The sequence below is a fragment of the Neophocaena asiaeorientalis genome, unplaced genomic scaffold (genome assembly GCF_003031525.2).
Source record: "Neophocaena asiaeorientalis asiaeorientalis breed wild unplaced genomic scaffold, Neophocaena_asiaeorientalis_V1.1 scaffold138, whole genome shotgun sequence".
Lineage (NCBI taxonomy): Eukaryota > Metazoa > Chordata > Mammalia > Artiodactyla > Phocoenidae > Neophocaena > Neophocaena asiaeorientalis.
The window spans coordinates 266101-284321 of NW_020172632.1; the positions used below are offsets into that span (position 1 = coordinate 266101).

At 38.2% G+C, this 18221-nt stretch overlaps 1 protein-coding gene across 1 annotated transcript in view; it reads left to right on the forward strand.

Annotated features, from left to right (window-relative positions):
• CMPK1 (cytidine/uridine monophosphate kinase 1) overlaps positions 1–12135 on the forward strand; it is a 33115-nt gene extending 20980 nt beyond the window's left edge. The window contains exons 2-6 of the mRNA XM_024739358.1: positions 4400–4546; positions 8258–8410; positions 9659–9735; positions 9978–10074; positions 11057–12135. Of these exons, the coding sequence (XP_024595126.1) occupies positions 4400–4546; positions 8258–8410; positions 9659–9735; positions 9978–10074; positions 11057–11098 (516 nt within the window). The 3' untranslated portion in view covers positions 11099–12135. The remainder of the gene's footprint in view (positions 1–4399; positions 4547–8257; positions 8411–9658; positions 9736–9977; positions 10075–11056) is intronic.
• The last annotated feature ends 6086 nt before the right edge of the window (positions 12136–18221 follow it).

The following is an 18221-nucleotide window of genomic DNA, read 5'->3' on the forward strand; positions in this document are numbered from 1 at the left end:
TTCTTTCTTTCTTTCTAACCTCTGTAAATTGGTGATTATAAGAAAAATCCTTTTTCTAACCCTCTGTGGGTAAAACTGGAAGGAACCCGAAACAGTTCACCAATTTTAAGCATCTGGGCACTGTACAGCAGTTCTTACAGTCAAAAGTAAGTTCTCCAAGACTGGCAGGTAATGTTACTGGAAAGTGCTTATCAGACATCTCAAAGTAATCAGAAAAAGTTCTGTTGGAAATGCCTTTTGAAATAAATGATAGCCTTACGTGAAGTGTTGCTGGGATGCTGTAAGCTCTAAAGACATTGTTTGCAGCAGTGCCAAACTGGTGAGTCTGGATGGCTCCGGATAGCATTTCCAGGTGTTATGCTGAAGGTGCCTTGTTCACAGTACATAATCAGAATTAGATTTTTAAGGTTCACTAATCTTACGGGGAATGCAAAGTAACTTAGTCTTAGATGCTTCATAGATGTGTCAGCTATTTAAAGGACACCAATAGTTTTAATTCAGTTGCTTTAAAAATATATTTGTATCTGCTATCTCTGCCGTGTTCCCTCTATGTAGCTCAAGGCTCAGTAGCAGTCCAATGGCACTTTCTAATTGCCATACTCACAGGAGGAGGTGCCTGGCATGTGGATCTCCTCTGCCCCCAAGGACTTGCCATTTACACATCATTTGTACCTTGAACTCTTTTTTTTGCTATTGTTTTGGTTTTGATTCTTTTTGTTGTTGTTTCTATTCACATAGAACGACATTACCTAAATTTAGAAAGGAGGAAAGAGAATTGCTAAGAAGGGAGAGAAGTTATCGAGATGATTTGAGATTTGATACCGTAAAATTGTCAACATTTGCTTAGCTGTAGTAACAGAGTGCTGTTCTGTACTTGTTGAGAATATGGTGCATTTCTCCTCCCTCCAAATCTTAGTGTCTAATTCACAGAAGTTATTGAGTTGTTTTTCAACTTCTTAAAGGAGAAAATGAAAGTAAAAAAATTTAGACGTTTACTCTAAATGAATTGAATTTATACATTTGTCACTAGAAAACTACTATTTTTAGCTGAATAGTGGCTTGTAATTGTAGCTATTATAGTTTATAGTGTTTATAATTTGCTGTGGTTTAAATGTTGGTCTTAAGACTGTAATTAGTGACCCACTAGATTTTAATTGCTAGGAAATTTCAGAGAATGTGAAAAAGTTTGGGTTAAGCCTGGGAAATATCCATTCTTGCTTTCCTCAAAATTGGCATCAGTGACTACTTAATGACAGCAGAATGCTTTGAAAACATGCCCTTTAAAGTCTAGCTATAATTAAATACCATAATAACTAGTGTGTAAGTGATAGTTGCTTTTTTGTTGTAGAAACTCTGTGGTGAGTGGAAAGCTTCAGCAAAATCCTTAAGAAAAATATAGTATAAAAAAGTAACTGGTAAATAGAGGATTTTAAAAAATGGAATGTGGATGAGAAATAGAAAGACATATATAGATTTGACATGATTATATTTATTTAAATTCCTTATCTCCTTGGACTTTGCAGATAAGGTTGTTTTCTGTGTAATTTTTTAAAGACATATCATTTGTACACTTCTACAATTTACAACTAGTCTCTCTTTTAAAAAAGTGATATGCCAAAACCCATTGTAATGTAATGTAAGCTTGCAGATTTGAGCTCTTCAATGTCAGGAAACAAACAGTGTGTGTACTAATTTCTAAATTACTAGCTGGGTTTCTAAATGTATATGTTGTTCATACAGCCAAGGCAATCTGTACAGAGCAATCTGTATTGTTGGTGTTTCACTGAGCGTTTGCCGTTGTTTAGCACTGTTTGTCTCTGCATTTATTCAATATTACCATATGCTATAATCTCTAGACCAGATGAGAGCATCCAGCAAGCATAGACTTCCAAGCAGGAGCCAGAGTAAGCAGTGGAAAATGAAGCTGCTGTAAAATTTTGTGGACAGCCGTTGCAAAATGCTTTCTGAAAATTGTACATAGTAAATGGGAAAGTAGGTCACATCTTGTTTTTCATAAAGTCTTTTCCATATCCATACCCGTCTTTCAAAAATTTATACTTGGTGATAAAAGTAGGCATTTAAAAATGGTGTGGTGTGAAAATAATTTTAAAATAACAGTTTAAATAATTAAGTACTTTTGTATTTATTTCCATTTTCTGTAAATGATGGGAGTGTTTTTAAAAGCCTATTACAACAACTAAATACACTTTTGATCATTTCTTTTCATGCAAAGAGCTGTATGCCTAAGAGAGACATGAGTGATACTGTGGTTTTTGTTTATTCTCCTCAAACTTTATATCCAATTTTAGTCAGCAAATAAGCTATTTAGTTTTTCTTTGCTGACTACCTTATTGTTGGCTTACTTTAGTAATAAACAAGAACAAGTTTAGCCAGCAATAGAGATAGAAAAGGAGTAAAGAATGGCTTCTGCAATCTTAAAAAAAGAGAGAGAGAGAGAGAGAAAACTCACTGTAGCCTCAGTAATTGAGAGAGTTAAGTTTTGTAAACTGTGCAGTTGAAACATTCTGTTCTGGAAGGAGGGGTGGGAGTGTGGGCTGCCTCAAATTTTAACATTGAAATTAAAGATAAAATTTAAGTTATCAAATACTTATGGTACACTTACTATGAATGAGATAAAATCCCATTTAGGGAATCTTAAAAATTTGGGACTAGATGATTGCTGTAATTGAACATTGAATATAGATCTCAGTATTCTGATATTTGAGAGTAAAAATAATCTATTTTATTATTATGAAAATTATTATTATGAAAATAGATTTTATAGTTCTTTTGATTTAATAAAAGGGAACATGCTAGTTCATGTGGAGGAAGAAGCTTTTCAGTATTCATAATTGTCTCTTAGATCTGTATTGTTTTCTCATTCCAACCACGGGGAAATGGCAGAATAACACTATAGCATCTTATGTGACTTAGTTCAACTATTATCCTATTCCCTGACCTAATACATCATTTGTAAATCCTTAATAATGACCATCACAATTGTAATACTACTATACTCCTGACCTTTCACAGTGTATTCATATCTTTTATCTCACTTAAGTCCTTTGATTGGTCTCTCTGTCAAAACCTTTAAAGCCGGACTTCCCTGGTGGCACAGTGGTCAAGAATCCGCCTGCCAACGCAGGGGACACGAGTTCGAGCCCTGATCCGGGAAGATCCCACATGCTGCGGAGCAACTAAGCCCATGCACCGCAACTGCTGAGCCTGTGCTCTAGAGCCCATGAGCCACAGCTACTGAGCCTGCGTGCCACAATTACTTAAGCCTGTGCACTCTGGGGCCCGTGCTCTGCAGCAGAGAGAAGCCACTGCAGTGAGAAGCCCACACACTGCAACAAAGAGTAGCCCCCACTCATCACAACTAGAGAAAGCCCGCACACAGCCATGAAGACTCAGCACAGCCAAAAATAAATAAATTTATTTTTAAAAAAACCCAAAAACCTTTAAAGTGAATACATATATATACACACATGCACACACATGCGTGTATGTAATAATATAAAAATGCTGTGTATATTTAATATAAAAATGCTTCCAGGTTATTTAAGATAAGTATCTTCATGATGGCAAGGAGGTAATTGATGGCTTTTATCTCCTGCTACCTGTCAGGCTCTTTGGTAGGCATTTTATATAAATACATTATCTCATTTAATCATCACCACTGAATTATAAAATAGGTATCTATATTCCCATTTTACAGATGAGACCTCTCTAGTCACAACTAGAGAGGTGGGAAATGGACTTTCGAGAGTGGTAAAGAAGATACAGGCTTAGATGGAGAGACAGTGATATTCTAAGACACTATTTGATTATGTGTCCACTCTCCAGAGTGGTCAGGAAAGCTAATTTCATGGAGGGGTAGGACTTGTACTGTTTACTGAGAAAGGGAACAAAACAGAAGAATGGGGTTTGTGTAAGTGCTGATGAGTTCAATTTAGATGGGTTGAGTTTAAGGGAGGGAGGATCTTATAGAAGGTGGGTACAGCCAACTGTGGTAAGATTTTGGGGGTTTTGCCTTGAATTATATAGATTTTTGTTAGACATTTCTTTGAGCATTATTAATAACATTTAAACTTTGTGTTTGTGAAAGAATATGATGAGCTGTTAATGCCTTGAATGGTTAAATAAGTTTCGGGTTGATTGCATGATTTGTGAACATTATAGCTACCATATGCTACATAGGTTAAGGATATTTTTTAAGCAAACTGGATTGTATGAAATCTCTCTTCAGTTTTTCTTTATTATTTATTTATTATATAAGCAAAGCTTGTTTATTATAGAAAAATTAGAATATAAAAGTTACCGTGAAGGGAAACAAACAGTAGTCCTAACCCTGGGTTGAATGTATTTTGATCTTTTTCCTATATGTTTGTTCTTTCAGAAATATGGCTACACACACCTTTCTGCAGGAGAGCTTCTTCGTGACGAAAGGAAGAACCCAGATTCACAGTATGGTGAACTCATTGAGAAGTACATTAAAGATGGAAAGATTGTGCCAGTTGAGATAACCATCAGTTTGTTGAAGAGGGTAAGGAGTGTGAATGCCAACCAGTTAAAACCAACAAGGAACTGAGAAATTAAATCTGCCTTCCCTTTGAGTAATGAAAAAAATCAGAGTATTGAATTTCTTGATTGTGGAGGGTGGTCATGGTGTTTGAGAATGGCAGAACTGGAAGTTCCACTTTCACCTGGGAAGAAATTGGACAGTAGGAAACATTCTCTACCTTGGTCTAGGATCAGCTACAACTGAACATTCATATGTGTACACTTGACCCTTCCCAGCGTGCAGACAGTCCACCCTCCTTCCATTTCTATTTCTTTTTCCTCCTTTCCCTTTTCCGTTTTCTTCCAGACTTTGTCCCTCCCTCCCTCTTTCTTTCCCTTCCTCTCTCCCTCCCATGACCCTCCCATCGTTGCCATTCTCTCAGTCTTGATGTTTCTTTTTCTGGTGCATGCGTCACAGTCTTCAGTGTGAAATGCTGAGACTAACAGCTATCAAACGAAAATAGGTCCAACCTAAAAACAGATACCTTGCATTTACATGATATCTCTCCACTATAGATTCTCAAGATTATAGTCATTAACAGATATTTTCACATACAAGAAACGTGAAGGAGAAATGGAAGAGTGGGCACAGCAAGAAATAGTTGAAGCCCAATGGAAGAGATACATGAGCTTCTGATTGGAACCAGAGAAACTTGAAGAGTGGCTCATTCACACACATTCTTAACTCTTGTTTCAGAGATTGGAATGCTTCCATTCAGAGTAACTAAATCCTCCTCCTTGTTCTCTGGATTTAATGCCCTTTCTCCACTTTTATGCTTAATTGTGAAAGAATAGTCTACATTTTTTACTTTTTCATTTTCTACTCTTCAGCTCTTTGCACTAAGACTCTATTTCCATCTTCATTGAAACTATTCTTGCTGATGTTACCAGTGATCTCTATCAAATCTAGGGGATATTTTCAGTCATTTTTCTTGTAGCCTTTAACTTCCTGTCTTTTTGAAACTCGTTCCTCCTTTGTTGTCTGTGACACCATTTCTCTTGATTCTCTTCCTCCTTCAGTGACTGCTATTTCTTAAATCTCCTTTGATAACTCTTCTTCTGCAAGTTTCTTAAACCATGATGCTTCTCGGGGTTTCGTCCTTGGTCCTCCTCTTATTTTTTACATTTCTTGCTGGATGTTGTTAGCCATGTCCAAGGTTTACACTGTGCTAATGATCCCAGAATCTATCTATAACTCTAGCACAAATCTCTTTTTCTGAACTCCAGACCTATATTTCTTTTTTTTTTTGGCTGCACTCCGCCTCTTGGAAGATCTTGGTTCCCTGACCAAGGATCGAACCTGCACCACCAGCAGTGAAAACACGGAGTCCTAACCACTGGACTGCCAGGGAATTCCCCAGACCTATATTTCTAACTAACTATTAGGCATCCATCTGAATGTCTCACGAGTATCTCAAAATCAACATGTCCGAGTCTGGCTGTATCATCTAAAATGTGATCACCCTTTATTTCCTATCCTGGTTAATGGTTCTACCATCTACCGAGCTGCCCAAGCCAGAAATCTGGGAGCCATCCTATATTTTCCACCTCTTCCTCAATTTCCCGAATCCACTCAGTGAGCAGATCCTTTCAATTATCTTTCTCTTTATCCTCTTCTATTTATTGATAGTTTTTTTCTCCTCTATTAGTACTATCATCTTAGTTCAGATCCTCTTTTTGTCTTTTTTTTTTTTTTAAATAATATTGGGAAGAATGCAGACATTATGTTGGGAAATCAATCACTGAAATATATTTTTCATTTTTTACTTATTTATATTTTGGCTGCGTTGACTCTTCGTTGCTGTGTGCGGGCTTTCTCTAGTTGCGGTGAGCGGGGGCTGCTCTTCGTTGTGGTGTGTGGGCTTCCCATTGCAAGCCCGTGCCCTTGTTGTGGAGCACGGGCTCTAGGCATGCGGGCTTCAGTAGTTGTGGCTCGCAGGCTCAGTAGTTGTGGTGCATGGGCTTAGTTGCTCAGCGGTATGTGAGATCTTCCTGGACTGGGGATCGAACCTGTGTCCCCTGCATTGGCAGGTGGATCCTTAACCACTGCACCACCAGGGAAGTCCCAAGATCCTCTTTTTTTCTTATTTGGACCATCACTAGAGCCTTATCATTAGTCTTTTGCCTTTAATCCATCTTTGTCCCCTTCTAATCCATCCTTCATGGATGATTTTTTTTTTCTAAAGGTGATGGGAGCATGTTCTTCTACTACTTAAAATTTCTCAGTGATCCTGTATTGCTTGCAGAATAAAAACCAAATCCTTAGTGTGGTATAACAAGTTCTTCATTAATTTTGGCCCTACCTACTTTCTAGTCATTTCTCCTTCCACTCTCTACACGCATCCTAAGGTTCACCTCTACCAGCTTATTTCAGATTCATCAAAGCTGTTATGCTTCTTCATTTCTGAGCCTTTAACATCCAGTTGACACCATCTGGAGTACCTTGATCCCTGTCTGCCTGCCATTTCATTATTCAGAATTCAGCTCCTCTGCCACCTCTTCGGTAAAGCTCTTCCTGGCAGTTTCCCAGGTAGTTTGTGCTTGCTTCTTCGTTTTATCACAGCATCCTTGCATACCTCAGTATAGAACTTAGCACATTTACTTCCACATATTTGTTACACACTGGACTGTGAGCCTGCCGGGGGCCATGACCTTGCTCTTCATGTTCCTTGATGGTAGGCCTTGCATGAGTATGTTGAGTGAGTAGAATATTGATGTACCCCTTCAGATATCTTCTACTACCATAATTGGGATAGAAATGCTATAGCAGGAGTCCAAAAGCATTCTGAAATTTTGTGGATATTGGAGAAGCTAGATGCTGGGTTAAAGCCAACCCTCAGATAAAGGAATTAGGGGTCCTGACAGCCATTGTTCTTCTTGAACCAGGAAAGTTTGAGCACTGAGGGAACTGGAGGTCGGTTTGCTTTAGAGTAGAGGCTCCTCTGGAGTTTGTCAAAGGCATGCATCTGTGCTTATCTCATGGTGCTTGATAGTGGTAAGGATTTGGAGATTCGAGATCTGCATCTCCCAGTCACATATTTCCGCATTCTACCTAAATTCAGACTTTGGAAGAGGATGGTGAAATGTGCAATTCTTGCTGTCTTTCTGAATGTATTGTTTCCTTTGCTACCTGTGTTTTGGTGTGGCCAGTGGCATTTAGGTTTAAATTAGCTTCAGTTTAAAAAAAGAAAAAAGAGTATTGACTCCTACACTAATAATTAATGCTAGCAATCTCTTTATATATCCAAAGCTTTTTGCAGTTGGACTTGAATTATTGCAGAGAATCTGAGTACCTATAGAAGCAGCATACTTCCTACCATAGCAAAATGACCTGGGATGAGGAAAGGGAAGGCAAGATAAGGGTCTCTATTGACTGGAGCAAAGATACTGGTTAATGCTTATTTTTCTCTTTTTGCTATTTATAACTTCGTGAAAATAATATATGCTTAACAGTAGAAAATTTTAAAACTACAGAAAAAAAATTGTGTGTGTATGTGTATAAAATGGGGGATACATAACCATAACTCTACCAGGTTGAAGCAAACATGTTATTTCCTTTAAGTCTTTTTTTTCCTATGCACCCTCCATGCTTATGATTCAAAGAATAATAATAAAACACACCCATATAGCTACCACTCTGCTTAAGAAATTGCATTAATACAGTGTTGAACTTAAATCTTCCCTTTTTCATTAGGAAATGGATCAGACGATGGCGGCCAATGCTCAGAAGAATAAATTCTTGATTGATGGGTTTCCAAGAAATCAAGACAACCTTCAAGGTTGGAACAAGACCATGGATGGGAAGGCTGATGTATCTTTTGTTTTGTTTTTTGACTGTAATAATGAGGTAATGAAAATCTTTATCTGCCTATATGGGCTTTAAAACAGCTGATGGTCAACTGTTAGAGAAAAAGAAAGTGATTTGTTTCACTTATATTTACATTTTATATTGACAGCAGTGTTTTTTGAATTGGTAAGTTGGATGCACAGAACAGCACTATCTTAAGATATTTGGCATCAGCAATATTGTGGGCCTAAAACTTGCTTTATTTTCAAAATAACAAGAATTTGTGTTTTGCGTTAAGAATTGACTCATACCATGTTAGGTAATGAAGCTGCATTGTTACTTCTTGAGTAGGCACTATTATCAGAGAGTATCTTGCCTTAGGATGTCGTTTACTGGAAAAGAAACACACATTTCTGGGAAGTTGGGAAAACTTTCAACTTTAAAGAAACATGTATGATAGCCTGATTTGTCTTCTAAGAGTGAAATGAAAAAAAGCAGGAAAGCAGTCTTCTTCTTTCTGGTGCTTCTAATAACATACCCAGACATACTTTTGAATAACTAAATGAATTTCTCGGTATCTTTTTTTTTTTTCCCCCGGAATCATTTAATTAAAAGGCCTGACTCTGTATGACAGCTGTAATATAAACTTTATTAAATTAATGCCAACGGCCTGAAAGAATAAGAATCAGCAGTACTGCCTTGAAGGAAGTTGACTATTCTTAGGTTGAATTGCAAATGTGCCTGTGGTGGAGAGACTTGCTGCAGCCTTTGAGTTGTTTTAAAATGTAACTCTCTTTTTCCAACCCCCAAAAATATGTTTTCACTTATTCTTCAGAGTTAATTTTAGAATGTTACCACAGCTTTATAACTAAGGAATGTTTATTCACGATTAACAAGGGATACTTTATTCAAATGCAAATATGTTAACTCTTAAATATTTGGATATTTATGGCATTATCAAAAAGTAAGCAAAAATGGAACAAAGTTTGACGCATGTAATTCATACCTAATAAGTTAATAATAGATGGAACCATACACATAGAGATCATCTCTTTATTGCGGTTTGAAAAAAAATACACAGGAAAAACTGAGTCATGAATGAATTCTTATTATGCTCTGTACTTATTTAACCTAGTTTATATAAATTGAACCACATGTTTCAACTTTGCATGTTGATTAATGAATTAAACACATTGGGTTTAATGCAGGGTTTTGTTGGTAATCTCTTTGAACTTCTCTTTTCAGGTTTAAAAGACTGGCAAATTCATATCTTTTTAAAAATAACTTTTTATATATTTCTCTTTTTAGATCTGTATTGAACGATGTCTTGAGAGGGGAAAGAGTAGTGGTAGAAGTGATGACAACAGAGAGAGCTTGGAAAAGAGGTACTTTGCAGTTTTTACACATTGCCACCACGTCTCAGTTTGGAACTTGAGTAACAGATTAAACACGTGCCCCATTTTGGACCAGAAAAAGAAAATGTCATGCTTAAATATGTAGAATGGCTTGTCCAAAAAGCTGATAAGGGAGGGAGCCAACTGGGTTTTATTCTGTATTGTCCCCCGATCTGTCCTAAACAGGGGAGAGAAGTATGCTTAGAACTTCGCAATATTTGCTTCTGTTGCAGAATTCAAACCTATCTTCAGTCAACAAAGCCAATTATTGACTTATATGAAGAAATGGGGAAAGTCAAGAAAATAGATGCTTCTAAATCTGTTGATGAAGTGAGTATCCGTAGCCTGCCTGGTAGTAAAGTAACAATGTGATTTGGGGCAGGGAGGGGAGCAATATGCAGGAGAAAAAGAAATACCGTGACAGATTAGTTTGCTTTTCAAAACACTGGAGACTGAATGAAAAGCTAGGCCTTTTCTTCTTTTTTTAAATTAAAGTATGTATATTTTATCAATTTACAATATTGTGTTAGTTTCAGGTGTACTTCTTTTTGAATAGAGTCTAAAATGGGTTTTACAATTTCAGACTTGTTCTTTGTAAAAAGTGGGTGGTGTATTAATTCCAAACCTCTTTTCTCAAGCACTGGAAAATTCGCATTTTGGGCCATGATCATGTTTTAAAAATCTGTAACATGAATAGCAAATCATCTAGCTGAAGAGTCCCCGGTTTCTTTCATCTCTTCCATCACAGAGCATGTAGCTCCAGAGGTACAGGGTTTCCACGACCCAATGCTTGCCTCTTCCTTCATGAATCTTGGGTCTCTGTACTGTGGTTTGTGGACTCTCAGTGCCCAGCCGCTACTAGTGTCTCTTAAATTCACCTAATCTTTCCCTGATTCCCTGAATCATCTTCCCCTGGACCTTTTTTTTATCATATAGTCATTTTTGGTTTTTTATCCATGGTCCCTTCCTGTAGAGGTGAGGTAATACAGAAGACTTAGTGTTTTAAAATCAGAACTAGGAAGATAAGCCCCTTCAGTTTACTTTTACTTTTTATAATATTGGTAGCCTATCAAGAAGTTTGTTTTGTCCTAAAAGCACTAGTAAAATTATTGAAGCAACACGTTCATAATTATTTACGGTATTGTACTACTGTCTAAAGTAAAATAGATGAAACTAAGAAATTATAATGTGTTTTTTTTAATAATCCATTTTGAAAATTCATGTAAAATTGACTTTTAACAGGAACTTAGCCATATGGTGTTTTAACAATATTTGCCTTTTAAATTATTATTATTATCCTTTTCCTTTACAGGTTTTTGATGAAGTTGTGAAGATTTTTGACAAAGAAGGCTAACTCTAAACCTGAAAGCATCCTTGAAATCAGGCTTGAATATTGCTTTGATAGCTGCTATCACAACCCCTTTTTAAGGCAATTTTAATCTTTCATAATTACTTCTCAATTAATGGCTGGAAAGTATGTAGTAAGATAGATTTTTTATCTTCATTTTTTTTTTTTTGGTCACAGGAGTAGACAGTGAATTCGAGTCTAACTTCATCTTAGCTATGGTGCTCACAAAACAAAGAAGGGTGTTAGCTAGATTCTTTGTTTTTATTCAAAAAGAATATCCCTTTTATAGTTTGTGCCTTCTGTGAGCAAAACTTTTTAGTATGTGCGTATATCCCTTAAGTAATTATAACATGTTTGGATTAGGGATTCCCCACGTCTTCTTTCTCTTGCAGGATTTAAATTTCCAACCTGTTAAGTGAATTTATGGACCAAATTCTAAGGAACTTTTTGTGTAGTGAGTTCTTGGACAATGTGTTTGGTAAACAAAGTCATGAAATGAATTCCTAGAAGTATTTTAGTATTTATCAAATAGCTGACCATTTCCTATAGAAAGGTAAGAAAACGTAAGCTTTGCTTTACTACAGTTTGTACAGAGTTGTTTGCAGGGCATAGTCTTTGCTTCCAGGGGTTGGGATGGGGGCACTGGGGGTTCAGAGCCTGGTGGAATTGTCAGTTTTATTCGACATAAATCTGAGGGTAAGGGGCAAGGATCACATCTAATGACATGTGTTCCTTTTGCTCTGTTATATAATGTTATTAATGATTAAACTGATCCTAACAAAATTCCTAGTAGTGGAACCTTGAAATGCATGTAGATTTATGGTAAAATGATTTGGTTAGTGTTTTAGTAAGACTTCAAAGCTTTTTTTGTTTGTTTTCTAGACTAAGCATAGGGTTAGCACAAAGCAGAAGAAATCTAATGGTTAAATTTCCCATTTGTATTTTATTTTCTTGAATACTTTTTTTCGTAGTTGTTTAAGAAGATTTAAAAATTGCACTTTGGTCAGAAAAATAATAAATTTATCTTACAAATGTTTGATTCCCTTCCTGGCTACTTTTATTCAGTAAATTCTTTTCTTGGCATCATGTTGAAGTATTAAAAGGTACAGAATTCTTTAAAAAGTATAGAGTCCAAAGGAATTTTCTCTTACATTCATTCTTCCTTTAAAAATCTCTGGAAAATTTTTCTCCTTACCTTTTTCTGCCATCACTAATGCAAAGTGGTATCCAAGGTTCTTAATGTGAGATTTATTAAATTTTTTCTCATTTTCAGCACTTATACTGTTTGGTATACAGGGTTAAACTGGGCAAGGAATTTTGATTTTGTATAATTACATTTTATATTTAAATCATTGGGAATAGTGAGGACAACTTATGGATGTTCTTAAATTGTAATAGATTTATTTATTTCTGTGTGTGTTATGAAATTCACTTATTAGTGATGAATTTTCAACATACTTGCCATAGAAAACAAAGTATCCATAAGTACTGTAACATATTAGCCACTAAAATCTGTGTTAAGATTATCTTGGTTTCTTGGAAGAGATTGTAATGAATTCTTATCTAGTGATTTAATCTAGCCAATACTGAGGGGTTTTACTGGTAGTGGTAGTTCAATCAGACAGCTGTAGTACGAAGCAAGAGTAAAGACTAAGATTCTGAGAACATTCCTGCTCACATAAGTGAAGAAATCCATTGGATGGGGATCTAAATATTTATATTTATATTGTGAAAGCAAACTTAAGGTTTTTACGAAGACTGCTGAGACTAGGTGCTTTGCTTCCTTTCATCACATATCTTTCTGTGGCATTTGAGAGCAAAAACCCAGAAACATAGTAATTGCTAAATTACGAGGCTTTCCTTTTTGTTTGCTTTTTAAGTAGAAAAACATGTTGGCAATATTGAGTTTAAGAGTTGATTGAGTTACATCTGACTTCACTAGTTTTGGTTATTTCACTTATTAAAGATACAGTCGTCAGTGAGTTTTTGACTTTAAAGACCCCAATGGAAGGCTTGCTGTTTTTAAAAAATTAACTAACATTATTTTTATTCGATGATGTTGGATGTGTATGCATTGTCAATATTTAGTGAGTAATCCCAATAAATTCTGTGCTGTGGGCTTTGCTGTTTGCTGGTTCAGATTTCTATTCTCTCAAGCACACCGAAGATCAAGAAGTATCATATTTAACATGTGGGTCCTCACAGGGCAAAAGCAGAGTTCAGGATCCAAGAGAATTTTCCACTCTGTGTATGATGTGTATGCGTCTTGAATTAAGCAGAAAGCATGACTTTATCCTGTTCCTTCAAGAAGTAATCCAGATTGAGGCACAAGTAGCCCAATTCATTACTGGCCTGCAGCATTAATTGCTTGTCTCTTTGAGGGGGAAATTGGCAGCAGGCAATGTGTATCAGGATGCGGGGTTTTTTGTGGCCTTGTAGCTTTGTCCATGTAATTTAAGTGGTTGCCTGACATTCCAGTGGTCCCTGGAGATAATAGTGGTTGACAGTCTTGGCCAGACAAGGTCAGCGTCTTTTCCCTGGAGGTTTGGTCCTTCATCTGCAGACATATACTAATTGCACAAGCCACAGTGCTACAAACACATACTCTGCCTTCCAAGAGTTTTCTATCTAAAACTAACAGTCTGACGTGGACAGACCTTCAGATGTCTTCTGTTGGCTAACTTCAGTCATTTTTATATAGCTTATTGCAATTCTCCCTAGCCTTCTTGCATACTTCAGCTTAATTAAGTACTCCTTTATTCTAAGCAATTTTTTTAAATGAAAGGAAGTTCATATATTGTGTACCAAAGGAAAAGGTAAAAATGGTCCTAATCACTTATCCCTTTATTTCTTGATCTCTGACTTCAGTGTAAGTACTCCCTTGGATTCAAGTCTGCTTTCCTTTGAAGGGGTGTGGTTATTTTGATTGTGATGTTAATTCTGGACTTTAGCTAAATTCTGCAGGTCATCATCTTTCCTGTTCTGGGGAGAGCTGAAGGACTAAGTTGAATTTCTGGCTACCACCCTATGCCCTATGTCAGCCATACCAGCTCCAGGCTATCCCCAGGGCTCAGACTTCTGTGGGATCTCTGCCATCCCATTCATTCTTCAAAGAGGCTTTTGTTTCATGACTTTGTCCTTCTAAGACTCAGGCATAAGAGAAGTGGGCTTAATTATTTTGTACTGTTCAGTGAGACAGAGGTAATAAATCAGCATTTCTCTAGGTGGTGAAGTTCTTGCAGCCACAGAAAATTGTTTTTTTAATTTTGTGATACATTTGGAAGTAACTTTATGCAACTTCTTAGCACTGGTCTTTGATGCCCTAACCAACCAGAGGAAAAGCATCTGCAGAGGTGGGTTACTACATCCCAACCCTAATGGTAGATAACCCTAAGAAATACTAAGAGCTGTCTTCCACACAGTGAAATCAAGCAGTTAGGCAGCGTACTACAGAATAGCAGATGTATTCTTGTTTGGTTGAGTAACCACATTTAAAAAGAGAATGTAAAATTTTTAAAAAGCCATGTATGTGAGCTTTGGGAACACACATATAGTTCCCTTTAGAAGGCTCCCTGGAAGAAATATACTTTCGGTGGCAGTGTCTATGAAATTAAGGGGAAAAAATTGCTACAGTGGACTCAGGATGGACTTCCAAGAAAACTCCTGAATTGGATAAGTTTCCCTGCTAGTTGGTAAATACTTGCAGCCCTTTGAGGACTGCGGGTGGAACTGGCTGTCTCACAGCCACCTGGCTCCAAGGGCTTCCTGAGCCAGAGGGGAAAGATGTTGAGTCGGTCCAGCAGTTAGTACTGAAAAGCACAAAGCTCTTGTACGTGGCTCACCCTAGATTGTTTATTAGTTTTATAAAGAAGCATTTTTATAAGTGGCTCCAAAGCAGCTGCCAGAACTTGGCCAGAGTCCCTATGAGCATTGCAAGGCTGCATCAAAGTGGCTTTGTCAAAATGTAAACCTCTGTTTTGTTTTCTTTTTATTCTATTATTTCGTTTTGGCTGCGTCAGGTCTTAGTTGTGGCATGTGGGATCTTTTCTTGCGGCTCATGGGCTCTTCGTTGCAGTGCGCGGGCTCCCCTCTAGATGTGGCGTGCGGGTTTTCTCCTAGTTGTGGCGTGCAGGCTCCAGGGCGCGTGGGCTCTGTAGTCTGTGGCACGCAGGCTCTCTAGTTGAGGCGCGCGAGCTCAGTAGTTGTGGCACATGGGCTTAGTTGCCCTGTGGCATGTGGGATCTTAGTTCCCTGACCAGGGATCAAACCCATGTCCCCTGCATTGTAAGGCAGAGTCTTTACCACTGGACCACCAGGGAAGTCCCAACCTCTTTTAAGTTATCAGGTAATGTGCGCAAAAGGCACAACTGTCATCCTATCCTCAACTAGGATGGTGGTCAAAATGAACACATTATTTACATTATTTAAGGGGGAAAATGCTAAAGTTTCATGGCTAACTTTTCGATTGAGTCAATATTCCCACATCAAAATGACCAAGTTAAAACAGCGGCATCAAAACCCCTCTGGTGTTGGAACTTCCCCAGCGGTCCAGCGGTTAAGAATCCGCGCTTCCACTGCAGGGGGTACAAGTTCAATCCCAGGTCTTGGAACTTAAGATTCCACATGCTGCGTGGTGGGCCAAAAAGTAAAAACAAAAAAACAAACACCTAGTGTCAAATTCTGTGTCAGAATGTCTGTGTCCTATCCAGTATCAAACGTGACTGAGCAGAGACTGTATCTGTGTTCCTTCCTCTATTTAGGGCCTTTACTTAGGTCTGGATAAGTGCTATTTAGGGAAAGAAGGTAACTGCTGACTTGAGGCTGCTGCTGGTAGTGTGTACTAATGGAAGATTCAGAAATTTAGGGGATGGGATGGGATGAGGGTAGGGAGAGTAAAATCATTTGTATAGAGGAGCAAGAGCTGGTTGAGCCCAGTTCTGCTTCATACATAATGGATTTCAGGTGTTAAGGTGATGTCCTTAACACCCTCTATCTTTATCCTGTGGTTTGAGTAATTTCATGGATATTTCTGAGTTTAGGTTGTGTATTTGACTTAGGAAAGGAGCTATTTAATTTACAGTCATGAGCTAAATCATTGTTTTATATGACAATACACAGATTATGGCCAGTTGCTGAAATAATAGATGCATATAGGAGGCATTAGTACAGTCTATAATCACATTCATGCAAGGATCTGCCATCTTAATTGAGCTAGCTGGTCACATTAGCAAGCCAAATTTCGGAGATGCTACCCCTTGTGACTGAGATCAGAGGGTTAGTTACAGGAGAAGACAGTAGCACTAAAATGATGACATTACAAAAAAATTGGCCGTTCCTTCAAAATATGTTTGATGCAGGTTTGTGAGGAATACAACAGTATACAACCTTTGGTTTCTTAACTGTATTGTGTTTCTGTAGAGTGCTTTTAATGCTGGCAAACTTTTTTACCTCTGATCTCATTTTGTTTTCCCAGCAAGGCAGGCTGCGATGATTCTCTTACCGACCTGTTTCATGGATGATTAAGCTGAGGTCCAAGGAGCCCAAGTCAGTTGCCCCACAGTCTCTGCACCTAGTAGTTGTGCGTCTGGAAGCAGAGCCCAGACTTCTGGGCCTTACCACACCTGCCTCCTGTCTTTCTGGTAGTCCATGCCTACCTGTAATTAAGCCCAGTTTTGAAGTGTGACCTCTAATACCCCACCAGACTTCCTCTGTCTCTAGCCCATTACCCACATTTATCTTCTCTATTACACATATGCATAATTTGTGAAGTTTCTTTGTTTACTTCCTGCTGATCTCTGCTAGATTATAAGTGCCAGGAGAGCAAAAATGTTGTCTGTCTTGTTCATCTCTGTTTCCTAGTACCTGCACATAGTAGTCACTCAATAAATATGCATTGTAGGGCTTCCCTGGTGGTGCAGTGGTTGAGAGTCCGCCTGCCGATGCAGGGGACACGGGTTCGTGCCCCGGTCCGGGAAGATCCCACGTGCCGCGGAGCAGCTGGGCCCGTGAGCCATGGCCGCTGAGCCTGCGCATCCAGAGCCTGTGCCCCGCAATGGGAGAGGCCACAACAGTGAGAGGCCCACGTACCGCAAAAAAAAAAAAAACAACAACAACAAAAAGAAAACAAATATGCATTGTAGTTCTTGATCAATGGAGTCTTTGGGAAAGAAGTTTCTAAGAGGTCTTAGCTGTATTTTTTTATTCTCTTACTGATTTGGCACAGAGTATATTCTTAATAGGTTTTATTATTAATACATTTTATTGGCTATTGATGTAGCAGGGAAGAGAGACTGAGGAACATGATGAGAGTCTGTGCCTTCACATAAGAACTCAAATACTGAGAAGTTTCCCTAAGCTTTCTTTCTGCTTCCCGGGTCCCCTCCCCAGTGCCTGGGATAGGTACTCAAAGAAGTTTGCTGATGGTAATGCTGTTGGTGGTCAAGAGGTGCCTGGTTGGCATTGGAGAAGAGGAGAAGTGTATTCCGGGAGAGGGAAACAGCAGTAGCAAACCCACCCACATAGAAGCAGAACTAGGCCTAGAACCCAGCTCCCATTCCTTAACACCAATATGCTTTTACCTCTGTCATTACTAACAAGGATTTGGGAAGGCAAAGTAATATCTTGTGATGCTTCAGAACCAGTACTTTTTAATGGATTTCATTCAGTGTGCTGAGCTTTTAGTCAATGTCTTTTAAGCCATTTTTTAAAAGCCAGTGCCTCAGGCTCCACCCCAGAAATTCTGATTTAATTTTAAAGGCTCCCCAGGTGAATCTAAACCAGTGGTTCTCAGACTTTCAAGTGTATGAGAATCATTTGCAGGGCTTCTTAGACCCAGATTGCTGGGCCCACACCCAGAGTTTCTGGTTCAGTAGATCTGGGGTATGGTCCAAGAATTTGCATTTCTTTTAAAGTTCCAGGTGATGCTGATATTGATACTTTGAGAACCGCTGTACTAAGCAGAGTGGCCAGAGGCAGTACTGGAAACTCCCAGCCTTGCATCTTTACGGGCAAGGGACTGTGTGTTCTTGGTCTTTGTTTCCACGGTGCCTAGCATAGTGTAGGTACTCAGTGCATGATGAATTGACAAATTGATAACAACCTTAGTGGAAGCTCACAGCTCAAGCAGTTG